The sequence below is a fragment of the Sycon ciliatum genome, chromosome 1 (assembly GCF_964019385.1).
Source record: "Sycon ciliatum chromosome 1, ocSycCili1.1, whole genome shotgun sequence".
Lineage (NCBI taxonomy): Eukaryota > Metazoa > Porifera > Calcarea > Leucosolenida > Sycettidae > Sycon > Sycon ciliatum.
In genome coordinates this window covers 4,006,829-4,027,228 of record NC_088643.1, presented here as the reverse complement: position 1 = coordinate 4,027,228, position 20,400 = coordinate 4,006,829, and the positions used below count along the sequence as shown (strand labels likewise).

The 20,400-nt window shown below is 49.4% G+C and overlaps 1 protein-coding gene across 1 annotated transcript in view; it reads left to right on the top strand.

The window, feature by feature from the left end:
- LOC135810404 (dynein axonemal heavy chain 5-like) overlaps positions 1-20,400 on the top strand; it is an 85,574-nt gene that overhangs the window by 25,204 nt on the left and 39,970 nt on the right. Inside the window, exons 23-40 of the mRNA XM_065323901.1 lie at positions 243-305; positions 728-966; positions 1,565-1,805; positions 2,217-2,416; positions 3,209-3,362; positions 4,315-4,478; positions 4,835-4,937; positions 5,875-5,979; positions 6,586-6,747; positions 7,166-7,390; positions 8,023-8,374; positions 9,653-9,840; positions 10,208-10,294; positions 16,541-16,945; positions 17,150-17,396; positions 17,936-18,177; positions 19,516-19,656; positions 20,089-20,400. The exon at positions 20,089-20,400 is cut by the window's right edge and continues 229 nt beyond it. Coding sequence (XP_065179973.1) covers positions 243-305; positions 728-966; positions 1,565-1,805; positions 2,217-2,416; positions 3,209-3,362; positions 4,315-4,478; positions 4,835-4,937; positions 5,875-5,979; positions 6,586-6,747; positions 7,166-7,390; positions 8,023-8,374; positions 9,653-9,840; positions 10,208-10,294; positions 16,541-16,945; positions 17,150-17,396; positions 17,936-18,177; positions 19,516-19,656; positions 20,089-20,400 — 3,630 coding nt within the window. The remainder of the gene's footprint in view (positions 1-242; positions 306-727; positions 967-1,564; positions 1,806-2,216; positions 2,417-3,208; positions 3,363-4,314; positions 4,479-4,834; positions 4,938-5,874; positions 5,980-6,585; positions 6,748-7,165; positions 7,391-8,022; positions 8,375-9,652; positions 9,841-10,207; positions 10,295-16,540; positions 16,946-17,149; positions 17,397-17,935; positions 18,178-19,515; positions 19,657-20,088) is intronic.

Genomic DNA, 20,400 nt, shown 5'->3' with positions numbered 1-20,400 from the left:
TCGGATGGAGATTCATAATAAAGAAAAGGACCAAGGAACATATAAGCGCTCTTCGCCTGTCTCTGTTGCTACATCTTGACTTTTTTCATGGCGCATGACGTCTACGGCAAAAGCGCAAGCGCATGCAATGCACTGGAGGTAGTGTTGCGATCTCTTTTTTTTGCCTGGTTATGTGACATCGAGATTCATTCATGAATGTCGTTTGGCATTGCTGACATTGTTGTCATGTGTTGTGCACTCAGGATGGCCCCATGGTGCAAGGCCTGGAGCCCATTGAGGCTAGCGATCGCCTTGTAGCCTATCAGGTAAGTCTGGTGTGGCGCCGGGTGCATTCAACTGGGTTGTGTGTTGTGTGTCTGCTTGTCTGTACTGTGAATTGGATGTCTTGAGCTGCACAGTATGATGTAGGGCTGCAATGGGCATCTGTGACTATGAAGTGGCAGCGGGCAACCTACAGCAAACAATCCTTGCACACTGACTGGATTTCCCGGACTGGATATAGATAAGACCGTGGAGAAATCACATCGATATCTTACAGCTTCTAAGAATCTCAATTGTATTATTGAGGTAATGTACTGGACATAAAACTCTTTTAAGTCAGTTGTCTGAAGGAATAATCTAGAGCTGGAAGTATGTGTGGCAATTGCATCACCTCCGCTGTGTGTTGTACCATCGGCATGTGACATTATCGACGGCACTGATCTGTCTCACCCACAACACATCCTAGATCCGCTTTGATGACCTGTGGCGCAAGTATATGGCATACAGCGACGGAGAAGAACTCTTCGGTCTGGACGTGAATGAGTATCCTGAACTGGACGCCATTCGCAAAGAGCTGAACCTACTGCAGAAACTCTACGGCCTGTGGAACAGCGTAAACACGACGTTTGATAGGTACTCTGACATTGTGTGGACAGACATGGACCTGGAGAAGATGAACAACGAGCTGCAGGAATTCCAGAATAGGTGAGTGGGTGATGTATGATCAATTGTCTGATTATCTCGGTCTCCGGACAGTCACTGGCCTGGTTCAACCTTGCTAGGTTTTGTTAAGTATGTGATTATCTCATACGTTGGTCAAACACCTTGGTAATGCTCCTGCTGCAGTGCAGCTGGTTACCTTGGTAATGCTCCTGCTGCAGTGCAGCTGGTTATGTTCAGAGTGGTGCTGGTGTTATGTGTTAGTGACAGATGTATAATGGTGAAACTGCACGGCTGCAATAGCACAGTGGAATTCTGTTGCAAAGTCACAGTGATGAAACTTTTGTTAAGTTATGCTATCTTTATTTTACTTCACCATAGGTACAGGCATTGCTGCCTTCTTGCTGTGGATCATAAATGCTGCCACAACCAGTCCTAGGCTATGATTTGATACTGCACAATGTCATCATCTAGAGCTGGTATACACAGTCCATTGGACACTACCCTTACTGTAGGGCATGGAACCAATGGCCCATGATAGAACTACCCCATCTGGTGTAGTACTGCTGAGCAGTTTTTTTTTAATGTTCCGTGTTTCCACCTCCTCTTCTTGCCACCTACTTGTTTCTTCCGTTTCTGTTAGATGCCGCAAGCTCCCGAAGGCCCTGAAGGAGTGGCCCGCCTTCCACAACCTCAAGCAAATGATTGATGACATGAATGAGATCTGTCCGCTGCTCGAGATGCTCTCCAACAAGTCCATGCAGCCGCGTCACTGGGAGCGTATATCCAAGCTGACCAAGCATAACCTGGACGTGGAGGCGCCGCAGTTCATGTTGAAATCCGTCCTGGATGCCGACATACTGGTATTCAAGGAGGATGTGGAGGTGAGTAGTTGCATGGTTGGGGGTTTGTCACTGGGTGTGTGTGTGGGGGGGGGGGGTATTTCCATAGCCTTCACTTTTGATTCCCACCAACATGTGCTTGTACTTCTAGGTCTGTGGATCTCCCCCCCCCCCCCCTCCCCCCCCCCCCCTGTGCCCTGTGCTTCAATGTTGGGCACTGTTCAACTTTATAGAAGTATGTCTTTGCTCTAGTGTCTGTTGTGTCTGTTTCATAGTATCAGCAAATTTCAACACAATACTGCAATGGGTCAACACAATACTGCAATGTGCTGTGTTGTTTGTTGAGCTATGCTATGTGAAGCAGCTCTTCTTGAGCTTCCAGTATCATCTAATAATTACCGATTGCTCTCTTCTCATTCACCATGCCTTGCAACACTTCTGTATGTCATGTAGGACATATGCATAGCAGCTGTGAAAGAGAAGGACATCGAAGCCAAGCTGAAGGGCGTGATCAGTGACTGGAACTTCCGTGAGCTAGAGTTCAACGAGTTCAAGAATCGCGGCGAAATGCTCCTGAAGAGCGACCACATCAGCGAGGCCATATCCTCACTGGAGGATAGCCTGATGGTGCTCAGCTCTCTCATGAGCAACAGGTCAGTAGCTGTTGCCATAGCAGCTAAGTCTGCTGTGTTAGTATGCGCAGATTAGAAAGATGTATTTATTTATTCGTTGAATGCAATCTCACAATGCTAATACGGCTTGCAATCCCAGAGATGAGGGCGACACCCATCCATGGCAAACTATTGAGAGGTCGAACAAGAAGCGCGAAACAGGGGAGAACGCAACCCTTAACCACTCTGTGAGCATAGCCGCTAATTAGTCTGTGGTATGAATAGGTGATGCAGAGACAAGATATTTTTTACAGCAATAAATTGAAAAACCTTCTGTGTTGGCACAGCAGATTGGCTACAGATGCCGCCAAGCACAGTAAAACCAGTGACTAACGACCAACCTCTGGGGCTAGAGACAGCGGTCTTTAGTGGCAGGTGGTCCTTAGTTAGAGGTTTGCACCGCACAACCATATAATTAGGAATGCGAGACCGTCCGTGCCTAGCGAAGTGGTCTGTAGTAGCAGGCTGGTCGCTAGTCACGGATGTCTTTAGTCACAGGTTTTCCTGTACAGGCAAGTATCCCACATGTGCTAGGACCAAATTGCATTGACTACTTGTAGGAAGGTGTATGTCATATTAGAACCGTTCTGGTAATGCGTGTACGAAATGTCATCAAGCAACACATCTCGCAGCACCACTGTCATTCTGTGTGTAGCACTGGCTGCATGCCATTCAATCGAAATGCATTGGATCACTTGACTCGCGTCGCCTTCATATCAAAATGTCACCGTGACTCGGACTTTGCTTTTGCGCTTTCTGTTCCTTCCCACGCAGATATAACACTCACTTCAAGAAGAAAATTCAGACTTGGGTGCAGAAGCTGAGCAGCACGTCGGACATTGTGGAAAGTTGGATGCAAGTACAGAACCTCTGGGTGTATCTGGAAGCGGTGTTTGTGGCTGGCGACATCGCCAAGCAGCTACCAAAGGTAAGTCTTGTGTGTACACAGGGCATGCATGATATGTCTGAACATGGCATTGTGTAATTACAGTAAAACCTGTAACTAAAGACCACCGTGACTAGCGACCAGCCTGGTACTACAGTAAAACCTGTAACTAAAGACCACCGTGACTAGCGACCAGCCTGGTACTACAGTAAAACCTGTAACTAAAGACCACCGTGACTAGCGACCAGCCTGGTACTACAGTAAAACCTGTAACTAAAGACCACCGTGACTAGCGACCAGCCTGGTACTACAGTAAAACCTGTAACTAAAGACCACCGTGACTAGCGACCAGCCTGGTACTACAGTAAAACCTGTAACTAAAGACCACCGTGACTAGCGACCAGCCTGGTACTACAGTAAAACCTGTAACTAAAGACCACCGTGACTAGCGACCAGCCTGGTACTACAGTAAAACCTGTAACTAAAGACCACCGTGACTAGCGACCAGCCTGGTACTACAGTAAAACCTGTAACTAAAGACCACCGTGACTAGCGACCAGCCTGGTACTACAGACCACTTCACCAGGCATGGACGGCCTCTCATTATGGTTGTGCAGTGCAAACCTGTAACTAAGGACCACCTGCCACTAAAGACCACTTTCTCTGGCCCCAAGGGGTGGTCGTTAGTCACAGGTTTCACTGTATTAGCTTCACAGTTGGCATGGACCGAGCATCTGCTTTAAATATTGCTTTGGAGGTTTGTATTGGGGGGGGGGGGGGGTGCTCTATGAAGTATGCTAAATCTCGAAAAGGACCTCTAGTGCAGCTCTGGGATTTCTTCATCCAGCTAAAGATGTTTCCAGGGTTTCCAGGGTTATAATGTACCCGGGGGGGGGGGGGGGGGGGTTTGCCGTGGGCCAAGCTGAATGTACTGATCCGTTTTATGATGCATGTCTGTATATGTTTATGTGTGTGTGTGTGTGTATGATAACAGGAAGCAAAGCGCTTTGTTGCTATCGACAAATCCTGGCAGAAGATCATGCAGCGTGGCCACGAGAACCGCAACATTGTCAGGTGCTGTACGGAGGACGAGACACTGACACAGCTGTTACCACACCTCCTAGAACAGCTGGAGCTCTGTCAGAAGTCACTGACAGGGTAAGTGTGTAGCTGCCATGGCCGCTGAGTAGTAGGGTTTCTGTTCTAACATGCAACAACAATATTTTCTGGCGATTGACCAGCCTGATGCAAGATTTCTGTGTGTGTGTGTGCATCTCTGTCTGTCTGTCTTTCTTTCTTTCTTTCTTTCTCTCTGCCTCTCTCTCTCTCTCCCTCTCTCCCTCTCTCCCTCTCTTTCTCCCTCCCTCTCCCCCCCTCTCTCTCTCTCTCTCTCTCTCTCTCTCTCTCTCTCCGTCTCTTTCTCCCTCCCTCTCTTTCTCCCCTCCCACTCTCTCTCTTTGTCTCTCTCTCTTTCCCTCGTCCCTCCTGTTTTTGTGTGCTCCCATTGTAAACAGGTACTTGGAGAAGAAGCGACTGGTGTTTCCTCGCTTTTTCTTCGTCTCCGACCCTGTCCTGTTGGAGATCCTTGGGCAAGCAAGCGACTCTCATACCATACAGGTATGCGAGAGTTGGGCTGGTATTCATTCCGCACAGTGCGACCAACAGAGACGAATGCACACAGCGTTATCGCCTTCATACTTGTTACCGTGCATGGTAGTGAAAGAGACCTTGAGCAGGCCCGGCGGAACCGGTCCGGCTGGTCAGACTGGTCCGGCTGGTCCGGCTGGTCCGGCTGGTCTGGCTGGTCAGGTTGGTTAGGCCATGGCCGGACCAACCTGGACCGGTTACCAACTTGTGTTTACTGTTGAGGAGGTCATGTGTACACCCTCCATATCATAAACAAAGTATGCAGGCACGTGCCCCGTATGGGTTCCTGGGCGCCCGGAACCCCCTTTTTTGCACTCAAAATGCAGGATTTTGCTTCATTTTTTGAAAATTTTCCCGGGGACGCCCCCCGAACCCCCCCCCCCTTAAAGGGCACCGTCGCACACGCCTGGTATGAACAGCTAGGGTATGGCAGGACCAATCCAAAACTTCTTGCGCCTGTCCTGTTGAGTTGTGCATTGTGCAGGGTTTAGAGTATGTGACACAGTACAGTATTGTGTCTTGCACATGAAATACAATTGAATGGCTCCGAATACAGGTGTGTATGTGTTGTGTGCAATCAAGCATGCATATCCGAACAAGCCGCACTGTTAAAGAGTGATTCAGACCGTCATCTAGGGCAATCAATGGTTGTAGGTATTGCTGCTAAGAGCCTAATGTCACATGTGTATGTTGCATGTGTGTTGTCTGTGTTGGAGCTTTTTTTACGGACAACACACGCAGTATGATTGCGCTGGATGAAATGTCTAAAAGTACCCATCACTAGTAGATTCTCTACCTTTATGGTCTACTTTGCTTATTACAAAGTCGGTGCCTTATTCAGATCTATTCTTGATCAGTGATGTTAGCTGTGTTTGATGATACACCCTGTACTGTGCTTGTGATGTAGCCACATCTACTCAGCATCTTCGACAATGTCAAAACAGTCACCTTCGACAAGCTCGACTACAACAAGATCTTGGAAATCAATTCTCGAGAACCAGAGACTATCCCGGTATGTGTGCGCGCGCGCGCGCGCGTGTGTGTGTGTGTGTGTGTGTGTGTGTGTGCGTGTGTGTATGTGTGCGCGCCTGCGTGTGCGTGCGTGTGCGCGCGTGTGCGCGCGTGCGCGTGCGTGCACGTGTGTTATATACGCCGTTTTGTTTTCATACTTCTCATGCAACTGGCATTCATGGTAAAACATGTGCGTATCCCATACCGTGCAGTCAATTTCTAATCGAGAGGTTGCGGTGACATTTCCTGCCGATAATGGTACACTGTCTTCTCTTTTAACATTTTCCTGGGTTGTTTACCAGTAACTTATGCATGTCAGAGTATGGTTCTTGTCCAAATAATAGAGTCACTGACCAGAACAACCACTTCATGAGCTGTGCAGTATCGGCCAGGCAAAATAGTGGACAAAATTCTTCAGCCTTGCAAGTTGTTGAATGATGCTATTCCAGCATGAGTTACTGTGGTGTCTGCTGTAGCATTGCTAGCATCACCTCGGGTGAGGGGTTTCTAAGGCCTAAGGTTTGCATGTGTGTTCGAATGTGTGCGCGTGTGTGCGTGTGTATGTGATTGTGTGTTTGTCTGTCTGTTCCTTTTGTACTGTATGAAGTTAATAAAGCCGATCTTTGCTCAAGGTAATGTAGAGGTTTGGCTGAATGACCTACTGATGGAAGCCCAGAGATCCCTGCACGAGATAATTCGGCAAGCATACTCGTCTCTAAGCTCAAAGAAGTTCAGTCTGATGGATTTTGTGTGGAGCTCGCCAGCTCAGGTCAGTTCAGATAGTTGGTTGTATGATCATGACTTGACTTGAGGCAAGTACGGTGTTTATAGCAGCCTAGGATTGTTGGCTTCTCACTCAGGGACTTCAGAATATAATGACATGTGACATCAAACCAAGCCAAAGGAAATGGCACTCAGGAAAAGCAGCACTTGACATAACTTTAAAAAAAGAGTTGTGCATGCTTACTTCAAGTAGTTGTGCAGTAAGCAGCATGTAGCAAAGGCCCTAGAGTCCTCGCAGTGAACAGCATGCTGGAATCCTACAGGGATGAAGGTTATTAGTACGTTCTACTCAACAGCGGTGCCCCATAGGATGACCGTGAGCACAGTCTGATTCACATTGACTTATTGCTATCTTGTGTGTATTGTCTGCACTGTTCTGTGTGATGTTCAACTTGTCGTTGCAGGTCGGCTTGCTGGCCATCCAAATGACTTGGACGCGAGACGCACAGCGAGCACTGCGTATGGCCGTTGATGACAAGGAGATCATGAACAAGACCAACGAGAGCTTCCAGAGTCTGCTTAACAAGCTCATCGACACCACATTGCAGAACCTCACCAAGCTGGAGAGGACAAAGTTTGAGACACTTATCACCATTCACGTTCACCAGCGAGACATCTTTGATGAGCTGGTAATTCTTCTTCTGAGCAGTGTCTGTGCATGCTCACTCCTCTCTTGTCCAGTGCATTGTTGGTACAGTAAAACCTGTTAAGGCAACCACTCGGACAAGGCGACCACCTGTCGCAAAAGACCAATGCAACCAGACCAAGGGATGCTATTTCCGGTCGAATGACACTGGATAAGGAGACCACCTGGCAACAGAGACCACGTTTTGAAGGTCCCTTGAGCGGTCGTCTTACACAGGTTTCACTGTATGCTGATAGGGAAGGTACTGTGTGGCCTGGACGTGTAACCGTTCGAATTTGAATTACCAACTGTTCTGTTTGCTCGCCATGCACATTGTTTCCACAGACCATGGCCGTGTCCGTGTCCTGTGTGTACTGGTTCTGAACAAGCACCACAGAGTTGGGAATGAAGACCTGGTTCAAGTCTGTCATGGGTTTCTCCTCACAGCCTCCCCCCCCCCCCCCCACACACACACACTGCATCTCCACAGGCTCTTCTCTCTAAATCCCTTTTCCTGAACACATGCATCATTCAACAGCACATTTGTTTTCAGGTGTTTTTGTTGATGTTGTTGCTGTTGTCGTTGTCATCATCGTTGTCTTTGTTGTTGTCATTGTCACCAACGTCGTTGTTTAGGTGTCGACAGATGTTCGCTCCCACACCGACTTTGAGTGGCTAAAGCAGACACGGTTTTACTTTAAGGCTGACACCAACATGACGGAGATCTGCATCACCGACGTAACGTTCGTATACCAGAACGAGTTCTTGGGCTGCACGGATCGTCTGGTGATCACACCGCTGACTGATCGCTGCTACATCACCCTAGCACAGGCGCTGGGCATGGCACTGGGTGGTGCCCCGGCCGGTCCTGCTGGGACTGGTAAAACGGAGACGACCAAGGACATGGGCAAGGCACTGGGCAAGTACGTTGTCGTCTTCAACTGTTCTGATCAGATGGACTATCGTGGGTTGGGACGTATCTACAAAGGTGAGCTTATGGAGAAGTAGCATATGTGAGCATACTGTTGTCATTTTGTGCGTGAATGGTTCATATGCTGTCCACTCATTGAACACAATGTATACGATCCAGACTTGCACTGGAGATTGTGAGAATAGTTTTGGGAATACACCGTGCAGGTAAGGGACACTTTGCTAGACATTACAGTACATATATATGCACACTGAGTGGATACAATGAGGTTGCAGTGGGCGAGTGATACTATTAGGTAAATGTGTAGCCTACCAGACAGCTTTGTGCTTACCAATCATTTCTATACATACTCCGCTTGGGTCTGTATTGCTAGCCGGTGACGAAGCCAGGGTTGTAGTCAAGGCAACATTGCATGTCGCTGTGCCCTCCTTCACGTTTTGGCTGCTCCCGTTCAAATTTGAAAGCACCACTGTAGATTGTGCTGTTCCGTCAGCTTGTCAACACAGCTGTTTCCCCTACGCAAGTTATCCTTGGTGTGTATGCAATCACTACATAGTAGAGAACAGTGCCCCGGGTTAGTTGTTCAATGAAATCTGGTCATGTAACTGAGTCAGCTAAAGCCAGTCACTGTGTAGTAGCGGCCCCAAGCCTGCCAACACTGACCTGTCACTGGTGTGAGGCCCTGAACCTGTGACTAACTTTTATTGGGCTGTAAATTGGCAAGGGACCGGCACTATGTAGCCTCGACTGTCTTCACGGGGTCTCGCACCGGTGCAGGGCGCTGTGTTGCCGCCCTGAGCCTGCAAACACTGGCTGTGTACTGGTGCTGGGTGCTAACACACCCATTACCCCGCATTTCATTGAGCAAGACCGGTAAGTAGATAATATTGTCAAGGTGCATGGTAGCTACCTGAGCTATTCTCTTTCTTGACTTCAATTGGTACACATACCAAAATCAGAGTTTTGACTTGCGCAAACGCTGATCTTCTCTGTGTGTGTGTGTGTGTGTGTGTGTGTGTGTGTGTGTGTGTTTGTGTGTGTGTGTGTGTGTATGTGTGTTGGTGCGTGCGTACGTGCTTGTGTGTGTTTGTGTGCATGTGGGTGTGTGCATATGGGTGTGTACATGTGTGTGTGTGTGTGTGTGTGTGTGTGTGTGCATGTGTGTGTGTGTGCATGTGTGTATGTGCATGTGTGCATGTGTGTGTGTGTGTGTGTGTGTGTGTGTGTGTGTGTGTGTGTGTGTGTGTGTGTGTGTGTGTGTGTGCATGTGTGTATGTGCATGTGTGTGTATGTGCATACTGCTTTAACTTACTGCACTTCTATCCTCTCGTCCAGGCTTGGCTCAGTCAGGTAGCTGGGGTTGCTTTGATGAATTCAATCGTATAGAGCTACCCGTACTGTCAGTAGCCGCCCAACAGATTGCCATCATTCTGCAGTGTAAGAAAGATCGCAAGCCGACTTTCACCTTCACTGATGGTGACATTGTTTCAATGAATCCAGAATTTGGGCTTTTCCTGACCATGGTACGTAACTGAACAGCTAATCATGTCCACTATTTGTCTCTGGTGCATGTCAGTGGTACTGGTGCTTAGGGACTGGTTGTGGTAGTGCACCAATAACCCGGTGTGGATCACTGATCTAGTTTGGCTATATTGATTGGCGTCTGTGCGCTTGCTTCCTGAATGCGCAACCGTTCTGTCCACCCGGGTCCTTACTCTCCTTACTCTTCTCCAGTCTGGCCTGTTCCTGCCTGCCTGCCCGCCTGCCCGCCCGCCTGCCTGCCTGCTTGCCTACGTAACTCTCTAACTACCGTCTGTTTGCTCTTCATTCTTTCATAGACACTATTATTGTTGTTGTTGCTGCTGCTGCTGCTGCTCTCCTGAACTGCAGAACCCTGGCTACGCCGGTCGACAGGAGTTGCCAGAAAATCTTAAGATCAACTTCAGAACAGTTGCCATGATGGTACCTGATCGTCAGGTAACTAGCCGTGTTTCTCATAGCCAAATAGTACTATGCTGCTTTTGAAGCACCCAGGAAAGGATTGGCGGGTCTAGTCGGCTGAGAGCGCAGTGTAGTGGTAGAGGTGATATCAACAGAAAAAGGATAATTGAATTATGTATTGCAACAACTCAAGGCACAGGGGGAACTCCGGCCAATATGGAGAGGTGGTGTTAGCCAACCACAGCAGATAAGTAGGGGGCTCAGAGTGTGAGGGAAGTGAGTGTAATCGAATTCCTTTCTTCTTTAGGTCGGACCCTAGAGCACTACCAATTCCGTCTGTAGGCTCCCTCGATCCCTCACGACCACACACTCAAGACCCCAAATACGGCTTGTTTACAGGAATTAGTCTAAAAGGAGAGTAAAAAGATCCACAAAAGCCAGCCTGATGCCGCGAGGTTCATGCCCTCACGCGCATCAAAGAACCATAGCAAAAATGGCGCACAGCATGATCAGATCACATGATCATGCTCTGATCAGCGATTCAAAGCGAGTCAACATATGATAACTAAATTATTGGAATCTTTCGAAAAACTATGATGTCAAAACATCAGTACATTTAGAGAATTATTTGAACAAGATCGAAGGAGAAGATTGATTACTTTATACTGAACTGCAAATCATGCAATTCCATTACACCTCACCGCCTGATGACATAACCATTCATGCAATGAATACCTGAATGTCATCAACAAACTTATACTACACCTCACCGCCTGATGACATTATAAATAAAAGCACAAGAATAATAAAACAGAAACAAGTAAGGCAAAGAAGATGTCACGAACATACACATGACTTGAATAGACACACATATGCACACACGCACGCACGCACACATACCCACACAGATGCGCACACGCAGGCCAACAACGGAAAGTTAGTGACTATACCGTGCTGGTGGTACAATAGCAGCCCTATCACGCAAGCCATATGCCCGCATAACTGAGGGCTCGGCTGCTGGCAACACACGGACATACGTGGCACTGTCACTGTCATTCTCTGCAGCGGCACCATCTGCAGGTGCTGCTGGGGCTGGCTCTGTTTGCAACGCATTAGGCTTCAACAGTTCCACATTGACCGTTTTCTCACTAATCCGGCCGGTACTGGAGTTGGTGCTGCTGATGACAACGGTAGACGGTGACACGATATGCACTACAGACCAACCAGGTTCATATGGAGTCATCCGTTTCTGGTGACGTTCTGGGCGACGGAGAAGAACTGGGGCACCAACGACAAACGGACACTCATTCTCTTCAGCCAAAACAGCATCAGACTCGGCCACAGTATCATTGACAAAGTCACGAATCCGAGCGCACTTCAGTGATAGTTCAGCTGACCAGGACATAAGCGAACCTTCGACAACAGGACGCTCTACGATCAGGTCACATGGCTCCCAGTTGACCATGGCCATCATTGGCGACATCTGGATGGCAGCATGGGGGCGAGTACGGTAGTAATACAGTAATACCTGGAGCTCTGTCAACCAATCAGACGACGAGTCAATGGTCTTACGGATCATATTCAGCAGGGTACGGTTAAAGCGCTCAGCGCTGCCCTGCGACTGCGGGTGGCGAACTGCGCCGTGGCGAACATGCACACCGAAGACATCAAACAATGCAGAGACCATGGCATTACAAAACTCTGACCCATTGTCGCTGCGAATGACACGTGGAGGACCCCATCGGGTACACAACTCCACCAGGCCGGCAGCAACACTGGACGCATCATGTCTCTGAAGCGGAATAATTTCTGCCCACTTTGTGAAAGAGTCAATACAGACCAACACACAATGATACCTGCCACTATGACACGCACCCAACTCAAGGGTATCAATGTGGACTACTTCCCACGGTCGGCTGGGCGAGTCGGAACGCACTTTCGGAACTGGGCCAGCAGACATAGAGCTGGCACAACGACAAGGGCTGCAGTCTCGGACGTACTGCTGACAACTCTCAGCTAGCTTGGGAAAATAGCACCGACGGCGGATACTGCGCCACATGGCCTCCCAATTGCCATGGGCAGTAGCAGAATGTGCAGACGACAATACCTCTTCACGGAGCGACATAGGTAAAACGGGCACTGCGACTTCACCATCTATCGGGTCCTTTACACTGCGGTACAATACACCTTCAACGACTACAAGCTGATGCTGCACACGCTTGAATGCAGCCACAGACACAGGCTTACCAGCTACCAAGTCAGAGATAGTGGCACAAATCAATTCATCACGTTGCTGTTCAGCAGCTATCTTGTCAAGTGAGACAAAAACCGATGATATTGATGGCAACGGCACAGAAACAGAGATACCACACGTACCCTCATGGCGACGCTCATCTGCAGACTTGAGAACAGTCTTGGCGAGAGCTGTCCATCGGTGCGGAACACGGGTCAGGCAATCGGCACGATTCTGCTCACTTTTCACCCACGCGATGGTGACCTTGAGCCCAGCAACAGCGATCATGTCCGACAGGATAGCCAAACGACGTTGCACCAGAAGGGCTTGCAGACCCGACACTTTGACACGGGACGCGTTCCGTAATGTAGCTTGAATCCACCCGTGTACAGTCTTAGAGTCGGTCAGGAGGTGCACTTCACTGACGTTCCAGTCAACAGCCAATTCCAGAGCTCGGATGGCGGCTTCAAGCTCTGCGACATTGATATGCCGCTTGTCGTCCTTGGCCCTGAGCCACGCGCGGTCTTCCACTGTTACACCGCCTGCTTCCAGGACAACACCATACGCCAGGTCAGATGCGTCACACCACACTTGCACTCTACCGGTACTGACTGGAACATGCCACTGGCCACGCACTGGATCCTCGGTGCACAGACGAGCAGATAGATCACGACAGCACTGGTACACTACGTCAGACACTTCGCTGTCCCAGCTGCCACATTCGGATGACAGACGCTTGACGAAGCTGCATGCTGTACGTAACCACCCACAGATCGGGTAGTGACCAATGACGCGACCGCACCAGCTAAACAGACTGCGCTTGGTGATACGCACTGGTAGAGACACATCGATGTCACGGCGAACCCATGTCACTTCGCCGGTTGCATCCTGCTGCAACTGTAAGCCCAGCACTCGAGCTTCAGGCAGCTGTTCAGCAGGTTTCGTTGCGAGGCCGTACTCTGCTAACTTTGCCTCGGCTTCCACCTGGTGATTCTTCGCAACAAACACATCGTCGACGTAATTGTCGGCTCCCGGAACATCGCGCAGGGCCCACTTGACTATGGCGTCCATCATCTTTGGAGCGACAGATAATCCAAAACCCATGCGCTGCATTACGAATCTTTTGCCCTTCCACAACACAATCTGGAAGCACTGAAGCTGCTCTGCTACATGAACTTGCAGGTAGGCCTTCCGGATGTCCATGAGGACATACTCGTGTGCAGGACCAGCCTTGCGCCACTTGCGCAGCTTGTCTCCACAGATAGGGGCCTCTCTGCCAGGCTCGGACTTCACAAGACGATTCAGCGACCGGTAATCCAAGCACGGTCGCACTGGAGTAGACTGTTTGTGCTCTTGGACCTGCGGGATGAGCGGCAGAACACACTGTGGGGGACCATGAACTGATGTATCGTGCGGGACCAGCCAGCCGTTGTGGATCCACAGATCAACTTCATCTTGGAACAACTTCTCTTGCTCTGCCGTCAACTTATGGCGCGAGTATTCTCCGATACCCGACCCAACACTGGCTTCAGGACCGACGCCATCATTCCATTGCCATGTCAGTTCCCACCGGCTCAGTACATTATTCCAGCGTACGCTGCCATCACTCGTTGAAAGTGTGACGTTACCGACCTCATCCTCATCCACTGACACATACGGTAGTGGATGCTCTGGCTTCTTTGCTGCGGCAGCACAGACAGGTTCAGCAGCTGTAAAGACCACTGACGCCAGATCATCGCCATCGTAGCGTACGCGAACCTCACCCACAGCTGATATCAGGGTCAAGCCAATTAGTACATCTGCACACACTGACTTGAGATCTGCCACAACGAGCGCCTCCACCTCTGTCTGCGGCAGCACAACATTCGCCGAGTCTTGTCGTGATAGTGTGACTCTGGTAGCGCCCAAGACTGGCAATGGCCGTCCATCGACTGCAGAAATCTGCGCATTGGAGGGGGTCAGCTGGCAGTGCAAGGCCTTAGCCAACTGGGCAGACAGCAACGTTTGGGAGGATCCCGTGTCTACCACTGCAACAGCACGACGTTCCTCCCCGCCAGGCAATTTTGCATCGACGTACACGCGAGGCAGACGAACATTTGTCGATGGCACACACAGAACGTGATGAACGGATTCACCAGAAACTGGAGCAGCAGCAGATGCTGACGTCTTACTACTGCGGGACTTCTTCCACGCTTCTCTCTCGGGACAATCTTTCTTGAGGTGTCCCTCCGCATCGCAAAAGTGACAGATCAGACGCCAACCTGAGTTACCACTAGCACCATCTCGACGTTTCTTAACTTTACTCGGGCAGTTCCGTGAAATATGCCCGACTTCATGACACTCGAAGCACAGCACTGAACTGGATCGTCCTCGCCCGCTGGATGAGGATGACGACTTCACCGAAGACGCTGCTACGGCTGACACACCACCCGACATGTGCGACACCGAAGTGCGCAGGCGACGAACATATGCCACGCAGGCTCCAATTGATGACGTGTCACCATTCGATGTCAATTGGTTGGCTTCTGTCGACGGCAAGCCCCTTATGAACTGCTCGATGAGCATGGGTGACTTGCCGTCTGCTTCGACTTTATGTCCGGCTGCGATCAACAGCCGGCGCAGATCCGCAGCGTAGGCATCCACACTCTCGGCGCGACCAAGGGTGCGCGTAACAAACTGGCCATACGCCTGGCCTGTCGACAGCGTGAAGGCATCACGCAGCCGTTGTTTCACACTGTTCTCTTTTTTCTTATCCTCATCAGAGAGCTCATCCCACACTAAAAAGGCATCTCCATCCAAGAATAACGGAAGTTGTGCCATTCGCTTTTCCTCTGTTGTCCATTGTTGAAGTTGAGCAGCCACCATAAACTTTCTCCAAAAGACATCAAAGTCATCGCGAGCTCCACGATACTGTTTCAAATACGAATCGAATTTGGAGGACATGGTGCATACAAGGTGTTCACCAGCACGCGCAACAGTTCCTTTATCGTCCGCGACGTCCAAATTTGTCACACTGACAGCACTGACACTCGAACTTTGATCAGTCTGCTCACAACCAGCACTACCACGTTGCTGTTTTTGGACTGTATTTCCACGACCACGACGACTTTTCCGGGGCATCCACGTGGGTTTCGGTACCAAAATCTGTAATCGAATTCCTTTCTTCTTTAGGTCGGACCCTAGAGCACTACCAATTCCGTCTGTAGGCTCCCTCGATCCCTCACGACCACACACTCAAGACCCCAAATACGGCTTGTTTACAGGAATTAGTCTAAAAGGAGAGTAAAAAGATCCACAAAAGCCAGCCTGATGCCGCGAGGTTCATGCCCTCACGCGCATCAAAGAACCATAGCAAAAATGGCGCACAGCATGATCAGATCACATGATCATGCTCTGATCAGCGATTCAAAGCGAGTCAACATATGATAACTAAATTATTGGAATCTTTCGAAAAACTATGATGTCAAAACATCAGTACATTTAGAGAATTATTTGAACAAGATCGAAGGAGAAGATTGATTACTTTATACTGAACTGCAAATCATGCAATTCCATTACATGAGAGAACTTTTAAAAATATTGATATTTAACTTTGTGGCGCAGAAGGATGGTGAATGGCATGCCCATGACAATGAGGTCATCAAGCTTGGGGAATTCCCTGGCCATTTGCATGTGTACAACACCTCTATTCACTGAATTCCTCAATCTGAACACCTCGGAGTACAGAACACATTCTGGAATCGGATTACCTCTAAATATGGAAGAGACCTGCCTGCATGGTACCTGGATGTCTGCATTTGAGACATTGTCACAGTGTTGCTACTTTAACAATGATGGAGTGTGTTATGGAATGACGTAGATAGAGAGATAGATAATCTATTCCCAGGCTAACTCCATTCCTGCTAGATCTTCTTCTTCTTCTTGTTGTGCTCTGTGTCGTTCTAGATGGCTTGCGGTGCTGTACGCAGGCCCTAGTGTAGTTCCACTGCTCCAGGAATCAATTCTGATGGTTACTGAGTGCTTGTGTTTGGTTTTTGGTGTGTTCCCAGATTATCATCCGTGTCAAACTTGCCAGTGCTGGTTTCCTGGAGAACATCAACCTGTCGAGAAAGTTTTACACGCTCTACAAGCTGTGCGAAGAGCAGCTCTCCAAACAAGTGCACTACGACTTTGGATTGCGAAACATCCTCTCCGTGCTGCGAACGCTGGGCAATGTCAAGCGTCAGAACCCGAACGACAGCGAGAGCACGACCGTGATGCGTGTGCTCAGGGACATGAACTTGTCCAAACTAGTCGATGAAGACGAGCCGCTTTTCTTGAGCTTGATTGACGATCTCTTTCCGGGAATCGTTCTGGACAAAGCTGGCTACCCAGATCTGGAAGCAGCAATTGTGGCTAATGTCAGAGAGGTTGGGCTGATTGCGCACCCACCGTGGGTGCTGAAACTCATTCAGGTATGGTTCTATATAGAGCTTTTTCAAGGTTGTACCGACGGCCAACTTTTGGGTCACGTGCGAGAAATTTTTGAATCGCTGGTGAACAGGCAAAGCCCAGTTCACGTTCACTTTGTATTTTTCATAATGTGTGTGTTTGTGTTTCTGGACTTGTTTGTGGCCATGTCTGCGTGTGTGCACACCTGCCGTGCTCGACATCTCTAGCTGTTTGAAACCCAGCGTGTACGCCATGGCATGATGGCCCTGGGTCCCAGCGGTGCGGGCAAAACAAAGTGCATTCAAATGTTGATGAAGGCCATGACCGACTGCGGTCAACCACATCGTGAGATGAGAATGAATCCAAAGGCCATCACAGCGCCGCAGATGTTCGGACGTCTCGACGTTGCCACCAACGATTGGACTGACGGTATCTTCTCCACACTGTGGCGACGAACACACAAGGCGAAGAAAGGTTAGATGCATGGATAGCTAAAGCAATGCATGCAGAACAGGGAGATATAGAGTGAGAGAGAGAGAGAGAGAGAGGGGGGGGGGGGGGGGTCGGGGGTAGTTACTCTAGCTCTGCCCCTCCCCCCCCCCCCCCCTCTGTTGTACATGCATGTCTTACCTCCTGGTGTTGGGCACTCTGTGTTCGGTCAGCAACTTCACTTGCGTGGCTCAGCCATTTCGACATACAATCTGATGTTCATAGCAATATACCAGTTTTATTTGTCCTACTGTCTGAAAAGAGACAGGGCGTGAGTGTACGCCTGGACAATTATTTTGACTTTTGGAGCACATTAGCTTTTCTTGTGATGTTACGGCATTTACCAACTATTGCCTTGTGGGGTCATGTTCACGAATACACTGGAGCTGTATGTACCTGCCAAATATGAGACCCCCCCCCCCCCCCCAAGGTGTGGGCAGTCTTCGATGCACATGATCGTACTCCTCTCATCCCAAACGTGGATGTTCACCGTGTGTTTGGTATGGCTGGTACTCTGTGCGCAGGCGAGCATATTTGGATCGTCCTTGACGGACCGGTGGATGCTATTTGGATTGAAAATTTGAACAGTGTACTGGACGACAACAAGACATTGACACTGGCCAACGGTGATCGTATTTCCATGGCACCACTCTGCAAGATCTGTTTCGAGCCGCACAACATCGACAATGCTTCCCCGGCCACTGTATCGAGAAACGGAATGGTGTTCATGAGCTCATCCGCACTGGACTGGAAGCCCATACTTTCGGTGAGTCACCCAATACAGGTTATAGGAAACACTGCTAGATGACCACTGCATGCACAAAGAGACCACCTGTCTTTAGATACTACCTGTCTTTAGGGACCATCTGCCCTGAGAGACCCCTGTTTTTGAGACCACCTTTTGAGACCCTGTCTTTTGAGACCACCTGTCCTTTTGAGACCACCTGTCCTTTTGAGACCACCTGTCTTTTGAGACCACCTTTTGAGACCCTGTCTTTTGAGACCACCTGTCCTTTTGAGACCACCTGTCCTTTTGAGACCACCTGTCTTTTGAGACCCCTGTCTTGCCTTTTGAGACCCTTGCTTTTTGAGACCCTGCTTTTTGAGACCCCTGCCTTTTGAGACCCCTGTCTTTTGAGACCCCTGCCTTTTGAGACTCCTGTCTTTTGAGACCCCTGTCTTTTGAAACCCCTGCCTTTTGAGACCCTGTCTTTTGAGACCCTGTCTTTGAGACCCTGCCTTTTGAGACCCCTACCTTTTGAGACCCCTGCCTTTTAAGACCCCTGCTTTTTGAACTACTTTTGAGACCCTGTCTTTTGAGACCCTCCCTTTTGAGACCACCTGTCTTTTGAGACCCCTGTCTTGCCTTTTGAGACCCCTGCCTTTTGAGACCCCTGCCTTTTGAGACCTCTGTCTTTTGAGATCCTTGTCTTTTGAGACCCCTCTTTTGAGACCCCTGCCTTTTGAGACCCCTGTCTTTTGAGACACCTGCCTTTTGAACTGCTTTTGAGACCCTGTCTTTTGAGACCACCTGTCTTTTTGAGACCGCGTGTCTTGAAAGACCACCTGTCTTTTGAGACACCTGCCTTTTGAGACCCCTGTCTTTTGAGACCCCTGTCTTTTGAGACCCCTGTCTTTTTGAGACCCTCCCTTTTGAGACCACCTGTCTTTTTGAGACCACCTGTCTTGAAATACCACCTGTCTTTTGAGACCCTGCCTTTAGAGACCACCTGTATTGAGATACCGGTCACCTCAGGCACTACACAGGTTCAACTTTCCCGACACTTTCAGAGCTGAACATTATATGAGCCACCTGTCTAAAAAGACCGCCTGTGGATCAAGACCAATGGTCTCTAAATACAGGTCAAGCCGGGATCATAGAACCTGGATAGTACATCTGCAACGCTGGATGACAGACAACAACTCTACAGTATGATAAGGCGTTGACTGCATGAAATATGTTGGAAATTATACATATAAACCATTCCCTGCTCCCGGAGGGAATTATCACGAGGACTGGACCTCGCAACTTTGACTCTGCTTCCATGTTCACTCACAACTATAAGGTTTGATTTTTTATGATTGTGTCTTCAATGTCTGCTAGGGATGGATGCTGACACGACTTGATGAAGAGCGCACAACATTGATGAAACTCTTTGAGGAGACATTCCCCAAAGTGCTCGACTTCAACACAACTTCTCTAATTCCTAAAATGGACGTATTGGAGTGCAACTATATAACACAGGTAGCTTACATGCATTTGTGTGTGGAGGAGGCAGGGGAAAGACGTAGGAATGGTGTGTGTTTGTGTTTGTTGTGTTTGTGTGAGCGCGCGTGCATATGTATGTGTATGTATGCGGGATGGACAGGCGGGTGCCCAAGCGTGAGTGGTCAGGGCAGATGTGAGCGCACATATGCGGGGAAGGGGGGGGGGGGGGGGGTATTGCCACCAGATTATTTTATATTGCATCAGTTCATGGGGATAACTCTAGCAAGAAGGAGCAACGGGTGTGTATGTGTGTGTGTGATCCCTGGTAGCCTAATCGGTAGGACACTGTCCCGGTACTACAGGGGTGCTGGGTTCGAATCCCGCTCGTGGATCCTTCTTTTGCAACATAACCTTCATGTCATTTACCCTGTACATTCTATATTTGACTGACTGTTGTTGCTTGGCTAGGCCATTCGCCTACTGGAGGGTATCCTACCCAAGAGGGCCATAGAGGAAGACGACAGCGGGGGCGGCGGCCACGCCGAGCCTACTGCAGACCAAGCTGTCACCAGCAACCTGGCTACGATAAGTGAAGCTGGCGATGGTGCTGCAAAGAACGACAAACCAGCCAAGGAAACAGCGACGGGAAAAGCGGCAAAAACTCCATCACCAGTTCCAGCAGCGGGCGGCAGCGAGAAGACCGAGAAGGCGGCACCTAGGTTATCAGTGACGCGGCGTAGCTCGATCACCAGACCCCGCGGGCTATCCGACGGCGGAGCG